General features: G+C 42.7%; 1 protein-coding gene across 1 annotated transcript in view; it reads left to right on the top strand.

The window, feature by feature from the left end:
• Positions 1 to 24,271, top strand: part of LOC130188114 (ras-related protein Rab-26-like) — a 40,913-nt gene that overhangs the window by 1,245 nt on the left and 15,397 nt on the right. Inside the window, exons 2-5 of the mRNA XM_056406214.1 lie at positions 6,721 to 6,831; positions 20,740 to 20,781; positions 21,975 to 22,041; positions 23,872 to 23,924. Of these exons, the coding sequence (XP_056262189.1) occupies positions 6,721 to 6,831; positions 20,740 to 20,781; positions 21,975 to 22,041; positions 23,872 to 23,924 (273 nt within the window). The remainder of the gene's footprint in view (positions 1 to 6,720; positions 6,832 to 20,739; positions 20,782 to 21,974; positions 22,042 to 23,871; positions 23,925 to 24,271) is intronic.

The raw sequence follows: 24,271 nt of genomic DNA, 5'->3' as shown, positions 1-24,271 counted from the left end.
ACCTGAATCGTATGCTTAACAACAGCCTGTGAGTTTTATGTATTCAGGTAGATTTCTATTTTGCCTTGTTGGACATTAAAGCGCCTGTTTGAGCATTACCTCATTCCCTGCGCTGCATTTTGGGTTCAGACACCACTCAGTCCTAACAGATGATCTGGCCACCTGGGCCTCTCTCTTGCCCATGCTGCTATTCAACGCCAAGACAAGGTGCTAACAAGCCCTGCTAACTCAGTTGAAGACCATTTCAGTTGACTGCTCTGGGTGCCCCGCAGCCGCAAGTTCCTGTCACTACAGCTCCGGGTCCACTTCCCCTCTGGGTCCTATAGGAGCCTAGCAGCTCCAGCCTAAACCCTATGACGGGGGTTTCACAGAGTTTAGGGATTCATGTTGCAGTGCAATTTTGTTTTGAGATGCAGCCCAGCATGTTTTCCTGATGCGGCCAGGGTAGCCTACATTGCCACTCATACTACCGGGGCTCTTCGTTGGGTCCAGTCTTTCTTGAGCTTCAACCGAGGAGGAGTTCAGGAGGGTTTTTGATCACCCGTCGCGGTCAGGATGCAGGCTCAGAGTTCCGCACACTCGCAGCCAGCGGGATGGCAGGACTCTGTATCTTTAGAGATGGCCTCACGGAGGTTCTGAAGGATGAGCTGGTTAGAGATAAGCCTGCTGATCTCAATAGTCTCATCAGCCTTGCCAGTGATGTTGTCGTGAGGCGCAGGAGGACCAGGGCACATTCACATCAAGGCTCGTTTGACTCCCACTCTCTCTTGTCCATCTGAGACTTTCGGTTCAGACTCAGGTGCTGAACCAATGAGGTCGACCGACTACGTCTGTCTGCTGCAGAGAGAGCACCGGAGGACCAAGGGTCTCTGCATGTATTGTGGCCAGAGGGCATCATCAGAGAACTGTGTCCAATCGGCCAAAGATTAGGCTCACGGAGACCAGGGATTCCAGGTGAGCCGAATCTCGTCTCCCACACCCACCGGCCTGATGGATTCAAGGTCCATCTTGACTGGCAGGGAGGGCTCTCACAGTCGGCACCTCATTGACCTTGATGGACACAAGATCGGTCTTATTACTCACCAGACTGCACTCCTCAGGATGACTTTGTCCGGTAATCATGTCGAGACATTTTTTTTTTTGTGTTGTTGCCCCCTGCACCTCTCATCTTAGGCCGACCCCTGTTGGAGTTGCATGTCCCCATGTTGACTACAGTACTGGGCGCATACTTAGTTAGCGCCTGCTACGCCCGATGTCTCATGACCTGGGGAGGCTTTTAGTATGGACCGGCGTGTTCTCTGCCTCCCTTCGGACGCAGCCTATCCCGCTAGTCGATTGTACAACTGAGTGCTTGGCCGAGGTCTCATCCGTCCTTCTCGGTCCCGATGGCAGCGGGTTTCTTCTTTGTCAAGAAGGGGAGAGACCCTCAGGCAGTGTATTGACAGGGGACTTACTAATATCACGGTCAGAACAAGTACCCTCTCCCCTCATCAGTTCCAACTTTGAGCCTCTGCAGAGCGCTACCATCTTCACAAAGTTGGATCTTGAAACCTACCATCTTGTCCGGATTCGTGAGGGGATGAGTTTAGACTCGTTCAAAGACTCCACGGGGCATTGATGAATATCGTCGTCATGCCTCGGCCTCACCAATGCTCCTGCAGTCTTTCGAGCATTGATGAGCAGCGTGTTGAGGACATGCTGGACATTTTGTAGTTCTCTGGGCGACATCCTGGTGTTCTCCAGGAGTGAGAGGAACACATCCAACATGTCCGCCAAGTCATCTCATCAAGGTCGAGAAGTGCACCTTCACGCTCCCTCAGTAGAGTTTCTGGGATTCATAATTGAGGGTGGACAGACTCGGCCAGACTCACGGAAGATCCAGAGGGTGGTGGAGTGGCCTCAACCGACCAACAGGAAGCAGTTACAGAGCTTTCTGGGCTTTGCAGACTTTTATCGCTGCTTCATACGAGACTACAGTAGGGTGGCAGCCCCCCTCACAGCCCTTACTTCATCTCCCATTTTCCTGGACACCTGCAGCCAACACTTTCGACAAAAGAGGGCGATTCACCTCTGCACCGATCCTGCTCCACCCTGACCCCTCAAGGCCCTTAAAGAAGGATGCTCCTGACACTGCATCATGCAGTTCTCTCTCAACAACATGACTCTCCGATGAGACTGCATCCCTGTGCTTTCTTCTCCCTTCTTCTCAGCTGAGGGAGGAGCGACACATGGGCAGCAGGAGGGCTGGCTGTTGTAGAGCTTGAGGAGTGGCGGCACTGGTTGGAGGTGCAGAGTATCCCACCACTGTCCTGTCCGACCACAAACCCCACCCTACATCAGGTCGGCCCAGGCGGTTGGGCCGGCCAGGCACGTTGGGCCCTGTTTCTGGAAGGTTCAACTTCACCCTGACGCAGCGTCCGGGTTCCAAGAACTCTAGGCTGACGCTGGCGTCTCGTGCACTCCAGCGGAGGAGACCCTGGGATTTCGGACACAGGTGATTGGGATCACGGCGACACGAGGCGCAGCGGTCAGGAGGGCTCAGTGCTCTCAACCTGATCTGGGACTGGACCCCCCCCAAACGACTGTTCTTCCTGATCCGGTCCGGTCCCAGGTTCTCCAATGCCATGCCCAGTGGTGGGGTGCTTGTCATCAGGACCACCACCCCTGTCATTTGATTGCGGAATTCTTGTGGCAGTGGTGGGTGGTGGGATATGGGAGGTTTCGTTTCTGCCTGCGGGGTATGTGCGAAGCAAAGCGTCCCATCAGTCTCCTGCTGGTCTCGCGCCCGCTCCCTGTGTCGGTCCTTGTCCTGGTCACATTTTTCTTTGGTTTCGTTTCTTTCTTTCCACACCATGCACGTTATCTTACACAGTGGGTACCGTTTTTCTTTTCCCTGGCTGTGCACCCCTAAGCCCCTTCTTCTTGACCTTCTGAGAGAGTTGCTCAACATGCATATATGACACTATATCCTCCACGGACGACCAGCAATTGACCAGTGACCCAGTTTACCTCAGCAGGTTTGGAGAAACTTCTGAGGGGGGGGCATGCCGCCACCAGTCTCTCCTCGGGTATCACCACCGACAGACAATGGACAGGGCGCGGGGGCCAGATCAGAACATGAGACCTCCTCCGATGCTTTGCTCTTCATCCGTCATCCTAAGTAAGGAACCTGCGTGGGTGGAGTACTCGATGAATACCCTTGTCTGTGATGCCACTGGTATGTCACCCTTCTCTGCTTCTGGGATACCAGCTCCCCTGTTTCCGGCCCAAGAGAGCGGGTTTGCCGTCCCCTGCAGCAGGCACACCAACGATGCCGGAGAATATGGAGGACTGTCGGTAGGCCTACTAAGGTCAAACACCCGCGTGTTTGCCAATCGGGGCCGGCGCGCAAAAGGCCAAGCCCCCAGGGTGGGTCAGGGGGGTAGGTCTCTCGTCTGCCTGACCTGCCACTACAAGTGGAGTCCCGGCCGGTTCCTGTTCCGGGGACTTTCAGGATTGAGCTCATCAATCCTGTTGCTGTGTGCGTCCCAGCCTCCCTCTCCTCCATCCGGGTCCCCAGTATTTCCATGTCTCCAATAAAAACCCATCTCTTCTCTGTCCTTGACACCTCCACCCTTGCTCCCCCTCCACCACAGATGGTCGATGGGCATCCTCAGTGGCGGACGGGCGGTGGTCTAATCGCGCGCCACGTTGTGTCGTGTGTACAACCTGGTGTCACTGGGGGGGTATGGACTGAGAGGCGCAGTTGGGGTCTCCGGGGCCTCATCATGAGTCCTGAGCTCCTGCGAAGTTCTACAGGATCATCCTGATGCACCTGGAGGTGCAGGGGGTCTCAGGGGGGGGGGGGTCCTGTCCTGGTCCGTTCCGAACGGAACCCGGCCCGCCACCTCCTCGTTCTGCTGCTGTTGTTCCTGCGCTATCCACTGCTGCGTCCCACAGCTCACTCAGGCTCATCTTCCCCTCCCTGGTGACTGACTGGACTGGGCGTTGGCTGCACACCTGCTCTCAATTAGAATCAACTCCAGGGACTACAAGAACCCGGGTCACTCCTGCTCCTCGCCAGATCATCCCATAGACTCACCTGCAAGTAGTAGAGGAGGCTTTGCTGAGCTATTGTTGCTGTCCGTGTTGTAGAGGCTGTTTCAGTACTTTGCTGCATTTTCTTCTGACACCTTTTTCACTCCAGACCTGCCTGTGCCCGACCCCCTGCCTGGACTCTGACTACTCTTCAATGCCCCTAAGTATATTTTATATCTTATAGATCTACCTGAATCGTATGCTTAACAACAGCCTGTGAGTTTTATGTATTCAGGTAGATATAGATATATAGAGATATACATCTATTTTGCCTTGTTGGACATTAAACGCCTCGTTAGCATTACCTCTCATTCCTGCCTTGAATTACTGCATTTAATAGTCCTACTGAGGGACTACCTACCGGGCCCGGCCGTGAGTTCAGGGCCCGTGGGGGGGGGGGGCCTAAACTAAAACCGCCGTGGCGTCGCTGTGATTAACATTGTATTGATATGAATATGATGATATGATGCGCCGTAGCCGGGTATATAGGCTTAAGTCATTTCATGTCAGTAACAAGGCCCCAATAGTCACGATGCGCCATATGGTATATATGCTGCTTAAGTCATTCATGTCAGTAACAGGGCCCCAATAGTCCGACTGAGAAACTAAAGAATAGTCTAAACATTCACTTTGAAGATGTCACAAAAGAAAACCCATCATGACCTTTCAAGTGAGGTGTTTATCCTCAGTTTATCTAGAGGACTTGAGAGCTGAGTACTCCATGCAATATGGGCCCTTCAACTCTGTAGGAGATCCAAAAAGCAAGTGCAAAACAATAGCAGTAGAGCTCTGTCTAGCCCCCCAACACACACAAATGCGCTGTTTATGTATTTCTGTAAAGTTGTTCTTCATGAAGACCCCATTATGATGTTATCCACCCTGATCTGTCTGAATGGAGCCCTCAATCATAACACATCATATCATTTCACTGTATGCTCCTTTAAATAGGTTGTACTGGTAGGCCTTAACTGGGACAAGTGAGATTCCACAGCTTAAAAAACTATTTTGAACAGTTTATTAAAAAAAATCATGATGAATGTAAACGCGAAAAAAAAAAATGAACGGCGTTAAAATGGGTTTGCGTTAACACCGTTAAACTGACAACACTAGTTACAACTATCGAATATTTAAAGTTAGTAAACTGGAGACAGGCAAGTTCACGATAAGGTTTTTTTTTTTTTTTTTTTTTTAACCTTTATTGTATTTTTTTTTTTTTTTGCGGACGGGGGGGGGGGGGCCCTTGACACGTCCAGGCCCAGGGGCCCGTGGTTTCTTAATCCGTCTATGAACACACCACTGGGTTTTCATTAACGGGGAGCCAAGTGTGTGTTTCGCCTAAGCAGAGCACATCACCACAATACAGACACACACTCCCCAATTGCAGTGTCACTCCCAGCTTAAAGGGACCTGTGCCTCCTACGTGTGGTTTTGAAGCAGCTGTTCATCTGTCTGCGAACGGTAGATATTCTCATTTGATTGTTATGTGTGGGATGCAGGGACCACCATTTCTACAGTACACAACATCTTCACAGCCAATAGTCACTTTAATCAGTTTGAGCCTGGACTGAAGCACGATATACTGCCACATGTTTGGGCAGAAATCTGATAATATTCCAATAAAATTATTTCTAGATCTAACTGTTATGTTTAGTTTTCAAGACTGGATGAACAATCTCTGCAGCTTGTGTGGTACCTTGGTACCAAAGGACCTTTGCCCAGATGTACCTTACCTTATCCCTCTCTCTGGGGTCAGTGTGCCATTGTTTGCCGTTCCCAATGAGTGATGCTCGACTTTGAGTCAGTGAAGCAATTTATTGCAGTTTATTTATAAAACTTGAGTGCAGGGAGAGACCAGGTGCCTCCTTCTGCACACAGCCGACATTTAATTTATGTAGAGCTGTTTCATGGAGAATGCATGAGAGAAAATGGGAAAGACAGAGATGATAACCAACTAAGTTGAAACGGGGAGAACAAGGAATCGGATGCTGAGATCTTCATACATAAGGATCTATTTCCACATTTCATGTCTGACCCACATCCCTTCAGTCTTCTTCACTTTTCTTTCATCTCCTCTCTACTTAATTTGTGCACCCGAGAGGCACTTTTTATTTCTAGGGTCTAGGCCATCACAGTCCCTCAGCTAAGAAGGTAACAGTAATCACATCAAACCTTGAACTTCATCACAGCTCGCAATAAAAAGAGACGCAACAAAGCTCAAGTATGTTTTGTATGAGCGCATGCATGGATGTGCATTTAGGATGGTTACGTTCACTCACTTGCAGAAAGGATGTAAGGACATCGACTAGCCCTAATGAGCAGTCACATACTCATTCACATACACCCTCTTCACTGGCCATGTACCAAAATACCAGGACACATTTAGCTAAATGATTCATATGTCCTGTTTTTATTTCCAGAAGACAAACAATTAGACACTGAAACCAAACTAAAGGTATGAGGAAAAGCTCCATGTGTATACTCCTGCATGGTTTTTGTTGCTAGTTATTTCAGTAGACTTTCACCTTATCGACCATAGCAGACACTGTCAAGTTGTTTTGCCCTCACTTTTCTATTTTATTGTGCTTCTAAGTTTGGCCCTCCAGTTATTCCAGTCTGAGTTTTTCCTCCTGTGTCCATGTGCAGGTGATGCTGGTTGGAGACTCTGGTGTGGGGAAGACATGTCTACTGGTCCGCTTTAAAGATGGAGCTTTCCTGGCTGGCAGCTTCATCTCCACTGTGGGCATTGACTTTAGGGTGAGTTCAAATCAATGCAACTAAAAACCAACAAATCACCCAGAAGCATGCAAACACCCTATCAGGTGAAACGGGGCCATATATGTACTCATTTCTAATTCTGCGTCTTTTAATGTGTTATAACTCTCACAAGATAGGATATTGATTTCTTAAAATAGTTTGACATGCTTTAGTTTTTTAGTCTCCCTGGTTGGTAATCGAGTCTCTCGTGTATCGTCTGTTGTGCTCCCACATGGGCAGCCACGAAAGAACGCGTCCATCTTTTCTAATGATCACACTCAGGTGTCCAACAGACTGTGACAGGAAAACACTCCGGGCAAAGCTCGACAGTGACCTCATGCACAGGGTCATGTCAGCTACAGGAACAGCCCCGGGTGTTGGCTCAACTACTCCTTTCAAATAATCACTTGGAAAAGCTCCACTCATTGTCTGGGCAATTTTATACTGGACATAATTCATATTTCTCACTCATTGTCTTTTCTAACAGATCTATATGAGTTCAATGATTTACACTGACTGGCCTGCAGAAAACCTTACTTTTTAACATGTATTATATTGTTGTTGTTGTTGTGTATTTTATTCAGGCAATCATTGCAATATTCAGTTTGTGTGTTTGTCGGGCAGGTGTTAAGAGCACGACTGGTTTAGCCTTGTACTCCTATATTATTGTCAGACTCTCAATGGACAGTTTGTAAATCTAAATCGATGCAGCAGAACCAGAGATTTTGTTTTTTAAACCTTTCCACAGCCTTAAATTCCATCACGTGAGGGGCATTTACAGACAGGAGCCACAAAGGGCTTCATACAACTTGTTACACTCATGCAGGAGTACTTCCCAATACCCACAATTACTTTGTTGTGGAAAAGCAAACCAATTCCTCTTTAATTAACCTCTCTGGTGATGTTTAAGTGCCATAGTGTGGTCGAGTGGTTGCTGTTAAACCTTGTACTGCTCTAACATCACCTGGTTAGTACTCATCAGTTACTGACTTGCAGTCCCCATTGTGTGTGTGTGTGTGTGTGTGTGTGTAACCCTGTGAGTGGGTGAGTGGGTTGAAAGAGCTTGTGGGTGGATGATCAGTTGATGTATTTTCTTATGTAACGTCTCTTATAACTCTGTCTGTGGTCCGGATGTACAGAAGCTTGCATCAGCTCTTTGCCGGCTGCATTTACTGCTAATGGAGGAGTGCAAAAAGCATTAAGTTTGGTGCTTAGTCGGCTCTTTTGTCATACTGACTTATTATTTAATTGCAGTGTGGCGCAGAGCTGCGTGACAAATAATTTCATTATCGTCTTGTTCTCTTCTGCATGATTTCTTGTTCAGTTATAGTAAAGTAGTCCTCCTCGAGTCATGAGGCTTCTTTCTGAGACAACTGTAAAGTAATGGTAATATTTTGTATTTAACATACATTACATCCACAATGTTCACAGGTCATGATTCCACATACTTAAACAAGTAATGAATGAAAAAAATGTCAGTTTCTCCTAACGAGATTGCACAAATCCTCTAAACAGTGTGATTGAGTACTTGAGTAAAACATGAAGATCCTCCGTGTTTCAATGAAGGATACACATGGAGACAGGAAGTGATTGTTCTGATCCCTTTAGTTGGTGAAAGACGGGCAATTTGCTTCGTTCAGGGATTTAATCCAGTTTCCACTTCAAAGTAGCAAGATGCTATTGCCCCTCCCCCTTCCTTGTTTATTGAAGTCTCATCTGATTTAAGCCTGAGCATGTTCGCAGGATTACAGAGCTGCTCTTCAAATACTCTGTCATAAGAAGAAAACATAAATTCACCAAAAATCCATTTGATAATGAAATCTGAGTATGAAGGCATTATAAATGCCATTAATTTGACAGAGTGAAAAAACACGACAGTACCTCATCATATTAATTGAATCTAGATCTCGCCTGTTTCATGGTGACATTCTGATTCATAATTATTACTGAACACTAATGGGAAGGAGGACTGATTTTATATGGCCCAGTGGCACATTTATGGCAATGACCTATCGACCAAATCAGGTTTATTGAATGTAATTTCACCTCTACAGCTCCCTCAAGAAGCATTGCTTATACTACGTTTATCATTATCACAGAGGATGCGTGGTCTTAAAATTATAATAAATCTCACTCTGTTGCATGTGAAAGAGATTATTGGAACCTGCAGCTAAAATGTCAACCTTTTCCTATTGTTAGGTCAATTTTCACACACATAGAGTCTTGCTTATACATACAAGCTTTCTTTCTTTCTTTTTTAAACAGCCTGATTTACATGATTGAAGTGGTAAAGTACATCATGTTCAGGTTTTTGCTCAGAGCAAATGTTGCCAGACAGAACAGGACAATATACACGTAGCAACCTGCATTGCCAGGTCATCAGTTGCAATGGTAATGCAGGTGCTAACCGATGGGCAAGGTAGAGGGCAGAAGATTTTTAGATTTCAAATTGGGCCGCGGCATTCTTGAGTTTGGGAACTGCTGCTCTAGCTTGATGATTTATACAACACAAAAATCACACTTCAATGTCCTGAGGACATTTCCCAATTTCTTTTTGCACTATAACACATCTAATGACCGTAGCTACTTTTAGGCTCAAGCTCTGTAGTCTCTTTCATGAATTGTATCAGAAGCATCAGGACTTTATGACTAAGGATCTATTAGAAGACTCCTCTTGTCTTATTTTACCAAAGTCTGGCACGATGAACAAAATAATTTTTCTACCAAGGGTAAAACAAACTGCACATTTACTGGTTGACTGGATATACACTTAGTTATTTAATTTATTTTAGTAGCTTATTATATATTAGAGACATTAAGCTCATTGAATTACAAAAATCTATGTCATTAAGAACTACATTTGACTTTTATAAAGGGAAACATTCCAAATGTAAAGATACGGGGAGAGAAACACTGAAGGGATGACATGAGTTTTTTAATTATATGTTTGTTCTTTTTCAAATATGTGAGGCCTGAGCTTTGTGTTGTTATCACACAGTATTTAAAAACAGTCATTTTAATGTTCCTCTATGTCGGACATGAGGATGGGGCCATAATACTGTTTGGTTGCTTTGGGTCGAGAATCATTATGAAGACATTTATCAATATTCAATATTGTTCCTACTTTCTGTGTAAAGACTAAAAGAAACAATGTATTAGTCATTTGACCAATGCTCCCAACTCCCCCACCCACCTTGTCTGTATCCTTCAGCTACAGAGAATAAAGCTTTGGCGACATAGAGAATTATTCTTAATTGGATCAATTCATTGCTGGGTTTGATTTTTTTATGGGATCTGTTAACAAAATTATAGAACCAGACCTCTTTACCGTGTATTGTGTACTATTAATTTGTAATTTCAGCTAATGCACATAAAAACTCATAAGAAAAAGAAACAGTCTACGGGTGGAACTGTCCTTGGTGCTGAACTCCTCCAGACTGGAGTATAACAACACAAATATATTTTTATTTACAGTATATAATAGCATACCTGGCTATCAGGTCTGTGACACTCCAATATTAAATGTCAGCCGAACTGAGCTATATGATTTTCTCACACTGAGGGACCACTATAAACGTTCCATGTTGTATTTGTACATCCATTATTCGTTCAGTTTCCCTCATCTTTCTGTCATGTTCCTCTCCAGCACACTATATTTGGTAGTTTGCTAAAAAAAATAAAAACATCTGCAAAGTTGTAATGATCACATGGTTTGGCCTGTGTTACAAAGTGTTTATTCCTTTTTAAAGTTTTAGTCTGAAGGCAAATATATATATATATTTTTTTTTCTTCTAATTCTCAACAAAATCTCACAGTTAAAAAAAGTGGTAGGGCAGTCGATTCAATTTATCTAAGCCGTAAACATAATGAGTCCCAAATGTTATTTACTGAAAAGCATTACTGGTAACTTCACAGATGATTATTTCTCTATGACTGCGGTTGAAATGTGGCAGACTGGAAGACCCATAAGACATCAGAGGAGGAAATGCAAAAGAAGGAAATCATAGCAGAAATGAAAGATGTTGAGAGGGGAGGCCGATTAACAGCATTACTCCAACCTCTCACTTGCGACGACGTGGAAAAACGACCTTTCTTTCTCTCTCCATCTTTCAATCCCTCCGCTGATGTAAATGCAATGGTGGGGACAAGAGCAGCACTTCTCACTTCTACTGAGAGACAGAGGAGCTGCTGTCAGTTATGCGCGCCGAGTGACGGACCTCTTACGCAACCACAGATGTCACCACTCTGCTCCTTCAACTAAAACATGGCTGCTTTGACTCGGGCAGTCAGAGTTTGAACGATGCCTGAAGAGAGATCGTCATTGCTTACTGAGGCAGCTGAAGAAACTCAACCTGCCAAAGACAATGATGGTGCCGTTCTACACCTCCATCATTGAGCCCATCCTCTGCTCCTCCAACACCATCTGGTTTGCAGAGGACAAGGGCAGGCTGCAGCGTATCATCTGCTCTACTGACACAGGTGTACGGCATGAGACAATCAGGGAGACAGGAGTGGCTGAGGGCAGGTGAAGGGAATTAACCAATCAAGGAGACAGAGGAGACACAGAACACAGGCGAGAGAAGAGAAACAGAAACGGAACAGGGCGTTACAGTTTCATGTTGCACCACCTACCCTTATTTAGGATAATTGTGGTTTTGATTGAGATGCCTCTCATTAAAAGGCTCTCATCTTCTGCCCTTGTTTGTATCTAGTTTGGTTCATTTGTGTAACACTGGTTTATCTTCAAAATAGTTTCCATCGTCTTTGCTAAACGACCCACGGTTTTCAAAAGTTCTTTATTGTATGTGTCTCAGGTAGTATGTAATATCCAGCCTTCTTAACATTGTCAGTTCAAGCAGAAAAACAGCTTTTCTTTTCTCTCTTTTCATCGTTCTGGAGCTTAAGTGCTTGGATCGTGTTTGTGAATTTATGACACGCTCTCTGAATAAGATGCATGAGTACCCTTGACCTCAGTGACAGTCCCCGCCCTGGTAAACAAAATGTGCAATAACTCCAATCGGCATGAGAAGCGCACCACATTATTCAAATTCCTCCTATGAATTAATCACATAATAAAAATCGTATATATGATATCTGACCGTCTTGAAATGCAGCTGGGTATCACAGACAACACTCTGCAGCCCAAGAAATATAAAACGGCAGAGCCCTGCCTTCCTCCTTCAATGATTTACTTCATGCACTCTACTGGTTCGTAAAATGTCCCTGATGGGTTTAAGAGACGTGGATCACACCTGGCATATGAATTTATCTCACCCTGTAGTCTGACATTTCCCTCAATCCCTTTTATGAGTGATTTGAGAGCAAATGTGCTTCACATGTCAAATGTTGGCTGTGGTGAGGATTATTGTTTCTCGCCATGCTTGCGGCTCGAGGGATGACGACAATGTCGGCCGGTCGGTGCGCTCCATTGGTTCGAACTCAAATGTCTCAAGAACTGCGAGATGGCTTGCCATCTGATTTTCCTCAGACAATCATGTTCCCCAGAGGAGCATTCGTACGGACTTTAGTGGTCCTCTGACTTTTCCTCGAGCGACATCATGAAGTTGGCATTCGTGATCTTCTTTTTTATTCTCCTCATCTTCCTCATCAATCAACACTGTATATACACAGTCATATCAATACTTGTAATATCCTGAAAAACCTGCCCCCACTATCGCCTCTCTGCTTGCCCAGAGATCGCCCCCTATGTTCCCATTTGCGCTCATGACACATTCTGACCCCTGTGTGCCACACGTTGGACCAGAAGTTTCACACCTTGGAGTTGAAGCCTGTAGAATGAAAGTTCCCTTCTTAAGCACAGCCGGAGAGCTTCACACATAACTGACAACCCCATTGATTCAGATTTTCACTTTCCTCTGTGGGTGTAATTAGTATGTATGTGGGGGTGGGGGCTATGAATCAACTGCAAAATGTTCTATCAACATTTCAGTTTTCTGATTTTTTTTAAAACGTGAAGTGAGGATACATTTGGGCATTATAAGAGGCATTTAAAATACATTTAGAAATCTTCGTGGCTCCTAAACCCTGAGCATGACTACATAATGACTCATGAGCTCATTAACCACGAACAATGCCAAGTCACTCTGATGGAAGGATTTGATTTCTTAACCCTTGTGTTGCCTTAGGGTCATTTTGATCCGAATCAATATTACACCCTCCCCCCGCTTTAGGATTAATTTGACCCCATTCAATGTTTAATGTCGGTGTTCTTTCGGTAGTCAACAAACAAACATAAAGTGCCTCACACTTAAACTTGGAAAACAATATTAATTCTAATAATTTTCTGGAGGTTTTAATTGCTGGCGTCAAATTGAACCCAAAGGGTAAAATATGTTAGTAAATATAAAGGTAACAGGAGGGTGAAACATTGAATCGGGTCAAAATGACCCAAAGGCGGGGGGAGGATGTAATATTGATTCGGCTCAAAATGACCCTAAGGCAACACAAGGGTTAAAAAGAGGGCAAGTGGTCTGAATTCACTTGTTCTGTATTTTCTACATTTGTGAAGCATAAAGCTGATAAAGCAGCTTCTGAAGCATTGTTGTGGCTTATCTGTCCAATGACCTTCATTGTCTTTGTTTATCTGACCAGTCTGGTTGGTTGCCATCTGGAATGACTGATTTTTAAGTTATCTATTTATTAACAGAATAGACTGTTGAATTATTAAAAAATGTCTATTCTTATTATCCAAGCAATGCTCAAGATTGTGTGTGTATTTCCAAGTGAGTTCCTGCGAGTGCTGACTGGAAGGAGATTTAAAAATATTTTGGGGGGTGTTTTTGAGGTTGTTGTTGTTATTAATCCCCCCTTCAGTATTTAGCATTTCACAAGTCTTTAATACCAACATTTAGGGAATCCTTATTAAAATAATCTTTTTCATTTTCATTTTGGGTGTTAATGTTTTAGTGTTTTGATTTAAATCTGATTAAAATATGATGGTAGGGCTTTAATACAGTCCATGAACACTAAGAAAGTAGTTTCCTTTCCCTCTGCCATCCTTACAATAAAATCTACAAAGGATGTGATTCATTTAATATTGAATTCAATATATTGATTGCTGATGTTCTTTGCCAAACTACCTGAAATTGAACCTGTAAACATTGATTTTCTCGACAGACCGCTGACCCATAATGCTTAGCCATGCATTATCACAAAGGTTGTTTTACCTTTGGTTCGGCAGGGTTTCGTGGCTGCGCTGGAAGACTGAGCCCTTGATAACAGCTGAGTGGCTAAACATGCTGAAAATGTGTTAACTGATCACGGCTGAGCTGGGAAGATTATCTCATTTTTATTACCTTCGGCGAGATTACGAAATAATTGACTGTGGCCCCACATACTGTGTGAGTATGAAAGTATATTTGCTCGGACTATCAATAGATTATAGATGACAAACGGCTGCCTACCTCACAGGAAGTGAGATACCGGTGTGGTTTCCATTTGAATTCCATTCAGTCACACACATAGTGGCACATTTAGTGTCCGTCAATGACACACACATACTCACACACAAACACACATGCACACAAGAACATATGTACACACAATATACAAACCCACACTGCGAACAATGCTCAACACACGTGGCAACTGTTAATGAACCAGTGGAGATCCAAGCAGGCAGCTCTCGTTCTACATTCGTCTCTCTCTTCTGACTCTAGCCATTGTTAGCGGCCTCATCACTGTCGGCCAATAATGTTTGTGAAAACTGGCGCGGCCTGCTGAACAGTCACCATGTTTTGGGATGAGGGCGATCTGTTCGAATGCATTTTGTATTTTGAAGTGTGTGTTTAGTGGGTAAAAGTGTCTTTGTTCAGGCAAACATGAGGTCATCATCTTCAAACAGCTTGTTTTGAGAGAGTTGCTTATGCAACAAGTGGATGTTAGTCATCACATGAGTACTGCTGCTCAGTTAGAAAACTAGATGCACTTTGTCAAAAGTGTATTTACATACTTTTCATTGAAATTACCCGCCGTTGATTTACTTCAGGTACATATATAAAGTTGATTTTGCAGTTGTTTTTATTGACGTAGATCAGCGGGAGTGAAAATTGAGATGGTGATCGAAGCAGTGAGGTCGAGGTGGTTCCATTGATAAGTTTCAACTATTGACAAAAGACTGATCCAATGGATTATTGCTTCACTAATATTAAAGATGAGTGTTTCTGATGCTGAGGACACAAAAGAGTGTGATTGAACATTTATGTGTTTGCCTGTAGATATTGTGCCTGTCGTTTTTCTGTAAATTGTAGGACTTTTAAGAACTGAAAGTCTAAAATACACAAGGTTTCCATGTCTAGCCACGACTTAAATGTTGAGTCTTTAAATGTGGTTCCAGAGAGGAAGGTTTAGGATACCGCCGTATGAGTCTGTAAGTGTCTTTGATGCAAATTTCAGAGAGCGAGCGCTGGAAAGAGAAGGACAATTAGACAGCAGGGAGAGAGGCAGCTCTGGCACGTGAGGGGACGATAAAGGACCCATCATAAAAATCAGGCTCTGCCTCGATGATTGCGTCTTCTTCTGAAAACTTCCGCTTCTCTTTGAAACTTCCTCTGTCATTGCGCCACAATGTCACTGACAGACCATCCCCACTCCCGACTTTCACTCGTTCCCAGCTTCCATACATTTTATATATTATAAATAGTTATAGTTTGTAGAGTTAATGGTTGACTGAGTTCTTCATTATCCAGTCTCTCCAACCTGACAGCCTGCCAGTCTGCCTTCTCTGAGTGGGTGCAATTAAAGTGCCAAGCGTCATCATGCCATCAAGTGGCAGTGATGGTTTTTTCCCTGCTTGAAAAATCGAATTGCATTAAGAGGAAGTTGGAGCTACAATATAAGCCTGAGGCACAGTCGGACACACACACAAAATAGGCAATACATGTGTGTGTGTGTGTGTGTGTGTAAGTGACCTTAACTTTAAGCCATTTATAATTGTTTTTGTGTGTTTATTTCTATAACTAGGGGTGACGTTTTCTGGTGTGTTGATATATAAGCCTCAACCATTACAAAAAGCTGTCATGCCTTCAGTGCCGTCTGAATGAGTGTAAATGTGTGTACATGCATGTGTAAAATTGTGAGTGTGTGTATTTGATAGTGTTCACTTCCGACTGGAGATGCTTGTAATTAATAAAAAAGCAGCTTTGCCCCCTGCTGCCCTAATGTCACTGAGCCCTATAGAGGCGAGCCCTGAGGAGCACCATGAATATTTAACCATGGCATGAAAGAGGAGAGAAGTGACTTGTTGGAAGCAGGACTGGATGAAGCGAATGAAAGATAGAAATGGTAAAGTATGTTGATCAACAGACACACCTGTACCGAGTAACAGAAGACGAGGAGTAGAACTGTTTTCATCAAGTAATCCATAACAGACTCGACTCAAGCTGGATCCTGTTAGTTAATCTTATGAAATAGATAATAGATAAATGATCCAAGTGTGTCATCTCACAAACTCATTCCACAACTGAAACTGTGAAAGGACGTTAGAATAAGAATAATAAAACAATTAGAAACAATACTAATGGTGCATAATTACCAAGCAGATATAAACAAGGAACTATTTTTATATATTTTTATTTTATGAAGAAAAACTCTCAAATAATGTATTCAGCTAATATAAACCAAACTACCTTTGTACATACAGCATAAACATTCTCATATTTGTGAAACTCACCTACAATGAAATCTATCCCAGGATGCATTGCCTTGCTGTCATAAAACTAATGTCACATGTAATATACACTACCGTTCAAAAGTTTGGGATCACTTAGAAATGTCCTTATTTTTCAAAGAAAAGCATTGTTTTTTTCAATGAAGATAACATTAAATCAATCAGATATACACTCTATACATTGTTAATGTGGTAAATGACTATTCTAGGTGGAAACGTCTGGTTTCTAATGAAATATCTCCATCGGTGTATAGAGGCCCATTTCCATCAACTATCACTCCAGTGTTCTAATGGTACATTGTGTTTGCTAATCGCCTTAGAAGACTAATGTCTGATTAGAAAACCCTTGAAAACCCTTGTGCAATTATGTTAGCACAGCTGAAAACTGTTTTGCTGATGAGAGAAGCTATAAAACTGGCCTTCCTTTGAGCTAGTTGATTATCTGGAGCATCACATTTGTGGGTTCGATAAGACTCCCAAAATGGCCAGAAAAAAAGAACTTTCATGTGAAATTCGCCAGTCTATTCTTGTTCTTAGAAATGAAGGCTATTCCATGCGAGAAATTGCAAAGAAACTGAAAATTTCCTACAGCGGTGTGTACTACTCCCTTCAGAGAACAGCACAAACGGGCTCTAACCAGAGCAGAAAGAGAAGTGGGAGGCCCCGGTGCACAACTCAGCAAGAAGACAAGTACATTAGAGTCTCTAGTTTGAGAAATAGACGCCTCACAGGTCCTCAACTGGCAGCTTCTTTAAATGGTACCCGCAAAACGCCAGTGTCAACGTCGACAGGGAAGAGGCGACTCCGGGATGCTGGCCTTCTAGGCAGAGTGGCAAAGAAAAAGCCATATCTGAGACTGGCCATTTAATAATTAGAGTCCCATTGTATATCATGAAATATATCTAGAAAAGGGCAAAACCTGTAATGCCCGCCATAGAGTTTGACCGATGAGATTAGCGCGCTTCTGCAGAAAGAGGTTGAATGTCTGTGTGTGTACAGAAGTGTGTTTATATCTCTTTGTCAGCTGGGAGTTGCGTTGACTGCAGAGTTCCTAACTTAGTTCCCCCATTGCTTTGATTTGTGACGTGTGCTGAGGCCACGCATCCTCATGCACCACTGAGCGCTCAGAATGAAGGAAAAGACACCGAGGAGCGGTGACATAGAGCCTCTCGCTCTTTCTCATTCTTTTTTATCAGTACACTGGTCCTCTATCTTATTCATCATGCTCTTCTTCTTTGCCTCACACGTCTACCATTAATGTTATATTGGCTCACACTCCACGGACCCTCTGGAAGCTTTTCGTGCATTTGTAATTTAGGATCCCTGTGAAGGGCTGTTAGAGTAATTTAGGCCTATTGACTGAACCTTCTCCCTCGTGTTCCTTCTAGGGCGAAAGATTAAATAGCTCAAATCCAGTGTCTGACTGGTAAGTAGAGCAGCTTGTGTTTGAAGATGTGTTCTGTTTGGCGATTTAATCAGGAAATGAAATTGACCTGAACGTGGTGCGAGCTTCTCGGCTGTAAACTGTAACCACGCAGAGACGAGCTGTGTGAGCTCGATGTTAAAGCTTGAAGAAGTTATTAAAGTAAAGAGAAGGCGGCATTGCTGGAAGTGTGATTGACAGTTTTTAAATCTACAATACCTTAATTCCCCATCTTTCCACAGTAGACAAAGTTCTATAAGCTGCTCTGATACTTTTTACCCTGCTCAGTCTACATTCTCGGTGCTCATGAAATCCGTCTTATTATTTCTCGGTTCTGGCTGAAGTATTTCCTCTCAACAAATTCAACATAAGTATCAAAGTAATCAAGTCCGACTACTAATCACCGAAAATTCCCTCGGTGCTATCCTGAGTCTCTTTTTCTGGATCACTAAATATGTATGAAGCCTCCGAGCACATTGGGAGTTTTTTTTAGCAACAACAACAACAACAACAACAACTGGGAGGAAGTCTTTTGAGACTCTGATTCCTATCAGAGCAACTGATATAAACTACAGCTTGACTTGTTCGTGAATATGTATGGAATTTCCTCTCCTTTGTGACATGGAGGTAAATCAACCAAAAAAAGTAAACAAGGACCGTATCTTTTTAGAACTTCTCTGCTGGCAGATTAGCAGCATGTCGTCTGGGCTTCTTTTCGGGGACCGAGGAATTAGAGGGTCTGCAGCGGCTCTCAAGGCTAACTTGGAGTAGATGATGTTGTTTGAAAACCAGGCATGCCCCTCTAGTGGCGTGCAGTGGTATTACAGGTGGGGCACAGTGAGAAATGCTAAATTTGTTTATTTCAAGAACTTTTTGAGAACTTTACATAATACAAAAGTAAAAAAGTACACAGACATCAAACTAATCCATGAATAAATACATGGCGAAATGCCTGTACCTTCGTGTAAATGTTTACATTACGTCGTTAACAGGTTACGTTTGCGCATGTGCGATGGCCAAGATTAAGGGCAACTCGACGATTCTTGGCGTTTTGCCAAAAGCCAATCTCCGTGAGATTGGCTTTTCCGCTATTGCGTCTCTGAAATCTATCTAGCTCAACATTGAGCATGAATTGAGAGTGGCCGTATCAAGCCTGTTATAAAAAGATTTGTAGTGGAAAGCCGGTTCATTGCAACCACTGATACTATAAAACTTGATGTCTCACACATATCTGCACTCATTTAGTTTAGTTTTGCCCTGGTCGCACGTTATTGTTGTTCTGAAAAGATATGCAGTGTAACACTCTGTATTGGAACTGTATTTTTTGGTTTAGTTTTATTAAAATGTTGCCAAATATTAGGGTTTTTTTGCACGGAGATAACTTTAATTGCATTATTCAAACAAAGTGATTGCAATTATTTTTATTCTATTTGAAAAAGCACATAGTTATGGAACAATTGGTCATGAACATTTTTCTTCCTTCAAACTTGGGTGTGATAGAAGAAGTTTGAGAACCACTGGCCTACCTGAAGGCCTATATGTGGGTGACTGAAAAACATCTGGACCTCCTTACTTTCTACAGCAGCCATCAGCTCATGGAAAAGGCCAATGCATTTGGTGAAATAGATGTCATGATTTTATAAACATTTGCTCTCAAATTTAAACGATTAGTTCATTCGTCATTTGACAGACATTCCCAGAAATAGTTGTATGCAAATAGAATATCTTTTAGGCTCAAGGAAATTTGAATCTCTGACATTCTAAAAATAAATTAATTATTAAAAAATCAGAAACATTGACTCAATCTTGTTATTCAAAACCCACCTCAAAACTGAAGTTTTTAGGCTGGCTTATGCCTAACTTGTTCCCCCTCTTGGTTGCTCTGCTGCAGACTGTTCTGCTTTTTTAACTGTTCAGCTTTTTTTAATTGTGTCCATTCTTTGAACTGTTTTTAATGTGTTGTACGGCGACCTTGAGTGCCTCGAAAGGCGCTTCATAAACTAAATGTATTATTATTAAATCAAGGAAATCAGTATTTCAATCGATGATTGAAATAACCAGTAATCGCATCTGTCTTTCACACACGGGAAAAGCTGTCCAGGTGTTACAGTGTAGATTTAATCGGATGTAATGGTCCTCTGGTTGTTTGACCAGGAGTGGCATTGCGCAATAAGGTGAAGGTCACCTGTGAAGGTCACAGATCAGGTTCATACCTCAGAGCTGATTTAATCATCTGAGGCACTTATTTTTTTTGGCCAGGTGTGCATATGGGCAACAGGGACTCGTCAGCCCAATTTGAACTGCAATATTTGTTACAGCGCAATGATTTTAACAACATGTTGTCCAACTCCTGCCATCACTCAGACTGAATTTAATTTGATGGCAGGTTGTTTAACCTTTTGTGCATCTATCTCTGACCTGGAAAAGTGCACGTCCATTTAGCTGAGCCTCACTCTGCTGTGTGGTCGGGCAGATTGAAGCTGAGATCAGAGGAATGTCTTCCTGAGACGGGGAGATGGGGGCAGGCGAAGAGAGCAGAGGGACTTAATCCTCTGGAGGAAAGAGGCGAGGCTTCATCAAAAGGGGCCAAATGGATGTGGAGACATGCAATATTGATGGAGAGAGGAGAGTGTGTCGAGTTGATGAAAGGAAGACGGTATTCATCCAGGTGTCTTAGCACAAATTGATGCAGAACCACACCTGTGGTTGTTTTTTTCCCTACACCCTTCATTTCACGTTGGAAAACGTGTTTAAATTTAGGGACTGTCACTTATGATTTTTTGCTTTTTATTTCCAGAATAAAGTCCTGAACATTGATGGAGTCACGGTGAAGCTCCAGGTAAGAATTTTTAATTCATCAGGGCAATCATCAACAACTGCTCCTTCTTTGTTTCTATAAGGAAAGGTGTTTGCCAAATAAGAATCAGGATTGAACCCTTGTGGCATTGTAGCCACCTGTCAGATCCTGTTTGCAACACCACCCTGCCTCTGAGATAAAAACCCATTTTAGCTTTTAGCTTTTGTTTCGTGAGGAAATCAAAGATTAAAAAGCCTCTAAAAGCAAATTAAGATTCCTTAATTTATTCATAGAGCAACTCTGCATTGTTTTTTGTTTGATATCTCCTCACAGAGCTTGTAATTATGTGACTTATCCCTAATGATTTGAATGAGGAGTTGATGGAAGCTGGTGGAGCAGGCCTTTGCCCTGTAATGTATTCATTTGGTTTTAATTGGCTCAAAGTCAGTTTGCAGAACACCAGGCAGCCTACAAATAGAGAGAGGGAGAGATATTTTTCTTCCAGTAATTGGCGTCCTTCGTTTATGCAACTTGGATCCAGAGGGGGGGGGGGGGGGGGGGTGGATTGTCAACCTGCACAGGAGTGCTCGAGAGTAGAGAACATGTAATTACTATTGGAGCCAATTTTGAGTAGACTGTTCTGCCTGATGAAGAAGATGGACTTTATTAGCCTTATTTCATCGAGCTTGAGAGAAATGGCACCAACCACAGCTGATTACTATTCAATGTAATGAGATTATGTATGTTGGGGAACAAATAAATACATGATGTGCTTATCTCTCTAATTAACCTTGTTTTCAGCCCAAGAAAAAGTGTTGATAAACCTAATGTATGCTACTTTTCCAGCAAAGGAAAATATTCGACTTGCATTAACCAGGTTGAAGTAAACATGAGTCCTATTTCATGCTCATGTTGCTCTGTGTCTGCTGATGGGTGCATTGGTAACTGTTCTGCTGTTAAACCTTTATGGTTTATTAAGGTCAATGTTGTGTTTGCAGCTTACTGCGTTGCCCTGAAGTGGCCACAAAAAGTACAAATATGTTTTAATGCTGAATTCATTCAACAATGGACTATTTAATAGTCCTGCATATCGCATTTCCATATTCCAGACTTTAATCCAATAGAGGGTTTCACAATGAGCTCCAGCGAGTTGGCTGAGCTAACGGAGGGTTTATTAAAAAGATAAAAAACGTCTTCCTCTTTTCAGTATTACCTTTCTCTCTTATTATCTGCAGATTTGGGACACAGCTGGACAGGAGCGCTTCCGCAGCGTCACTCATGCCTACTACCGTGACGCCCATGGTGAGACACTCACACACATATACACACTTGTGTATGTTTTATTATTATTTTACAACAGGGAATTCACAAGGATAAGCGGTTTGGATTGGATGGATAATGGAACTGATTCACTTTTCAGTTAAAAACATTCAAAATGTTCTGTTACCCTTCACATGCTGGACATGCACCCTAAACATTAAAGTGTGGTTGAAGTGCAACATTTAGATTTTTTTTTATTGTTTTGCCTAATACCTGGAGTGAAGATGGCAGTGTGGAGAGGAGGCTCTAAACACATTTACACATATGCTAATCTAATACACACACGTGGATACATTGTTTATTCTTCCTGTGCACATCAAGGTACAATAAAAGTGAGTTTTTGGAGAATTCTTGTTTAGACTTGCTATATTGCCATGATAATATATTTTATATAGCAGTTACAATTCCCAGCCGTGTAAGTGTCGAGGTGTAGATGATATTGTTCTCCTTCCACTCTGCGGTATTATCGAGCGCTGAGGTTTTATAACACTTCTCGTGGGGTGGAAGGAGAACATATTCCAGATGCATGGGACTTTTCGATGATATGTAATCAGTAATCACAGATACGGCTATAAGAACTCTTTTATTCATCATGATCTTATTGTTATTCGCCATGCAACTTCATTTAGAAAGCTCTTCGTGGCAACACTCCATTGGTTTCTCACAAAGCTGGAAATCAAGGCAGAGCGCATTCTAACAATGTGGATGCGGTGATAGGAGAACATGTCGAACTTTGAGGCGCTTTCAAAAAGTCGATTTGCTGCTGAGAAAATCCTGCAGAGTATAATTGAGCTTCGTCACGATTTTTCATTCAATCATCTTCATGCAACAATCCTTGCGGGAAATAAAACCGAGGCTTAAATGATCTCTGTGTATTATCCTCATTATGCATGTCATGCTTTGGGGCTTAGTCTGCAGAATTATAGCAGGATATATTTGTCTCTGTCTCCTGGACAAAAAGGAGACCCTGGAGGACGTGTTGCGGGTCCAGTCTCAGACATGATGCCAGGGAACTGAAAGCCTTCGTCGAGGTTGAAAGGAGGAATAAAGTTTGCCGTCTTGGTTTGAACCACGCAGAACAGTGTGCATTCAATTGGGACACACTGTAACATTGCACCTTGAAATTTGACTCTCTTGCTCATATTTCAGCTGCACAGAAGATGAAAAGAAGAAAGAAATGCATTCTGCCTTGGTTGTCGTACATTAATATGATTTGTGGATGCCTTTATACCCGTCGACCTTGTTAGAAAAAATAAATGCATTGCATTTTCAACACGTAATAGCCACATTTTGTGTGAAACACTTTTTTTAAATGTAAAAAATTATATTGTTGTGCAAGTTCATTTCAGGGGAGGGGGAACGCTATGCCGTTTGTCAAGGCCTTAAACCTGTTCAAATTAGTCAATGTGAAACTGTGAAGGTTCAATGCTGAGAGAGATGTTCACCTTTCCGTTGATCATGGAAGCAGTGATGTAGCCGTCCTCATGCTCCGCTCAAACTCATATGGTCTTGTGGCAGTGACAAGATGCAGGAACGGTCATTGTCAATAAATAAATAAATCTCAACTTGTCATTTTTCACCACCGAAGGTCTGAACTCTGGTCGGGCTGATTGTGACGCAGCACTGAGTCAGGGCCAAGAAAAATGAAACAGCACTCGGGCACAACAAAAATGAATCTTTCATAATTAAATTGTATAGGAAGTTCAGACAACAAGGTGAAAGATTGAATTAAACAATTGATTTCACTTCACAATATTAAATGTAATTTATCAATCAATTTTTAAATGATGCTTCAACTTCTCTTTTTTTCAGCTTTGCTTCTGCTGTATGACGTCACGAACAAAACATCCTTTGACAACATACAGGTAGGTAACATTTGTGTTGATCTTAGTTTGTTAAAGTTGTTAAAACTACTTTAAAAGATTCTCAAAGTGTTGTGTCAGATCCAGAAACCTCTGTCAATTTTATTCTTACTTACAAGAACAGATATTTCTTCAGAAACGTGCAAACGTCACGTCTGACATGGTGATTTGTAAATCAATGTAATACACATTCCCATCAGATTAAATGTATTGATTGAAAACTGTGGTTAGATCACAGCCTCAACTATTGTCACAAAAGGCTCAGTTACATAAATGAATGGATACAGATTTGTAATGCTGAGCTTTATGGTCAGTGTCATTTTTGGCAATATCATTAAGCCACATTTCTA

The sequence above is a fragment of the Pseudoliparis swirei genome, chromosome 23, assembly GCF_029220125.1.
Source record: "Pseudoliparis swirei isolate HS2019 ecotype Mariana Trench chromosome 23, NWPU_hadal_v1, whole genome shotgun sequence".
Taxonomy (NCBI): domain Eukaryota; kingdom Metazoa; phylum Chordata; class Actinopteri; order Perciformes; family Liparidae; genus Pseudoliparis; species Pseudoliparis swirei.
This window is presented reverse-complemented; position numbering and strand designations above follow the sequence as displayed.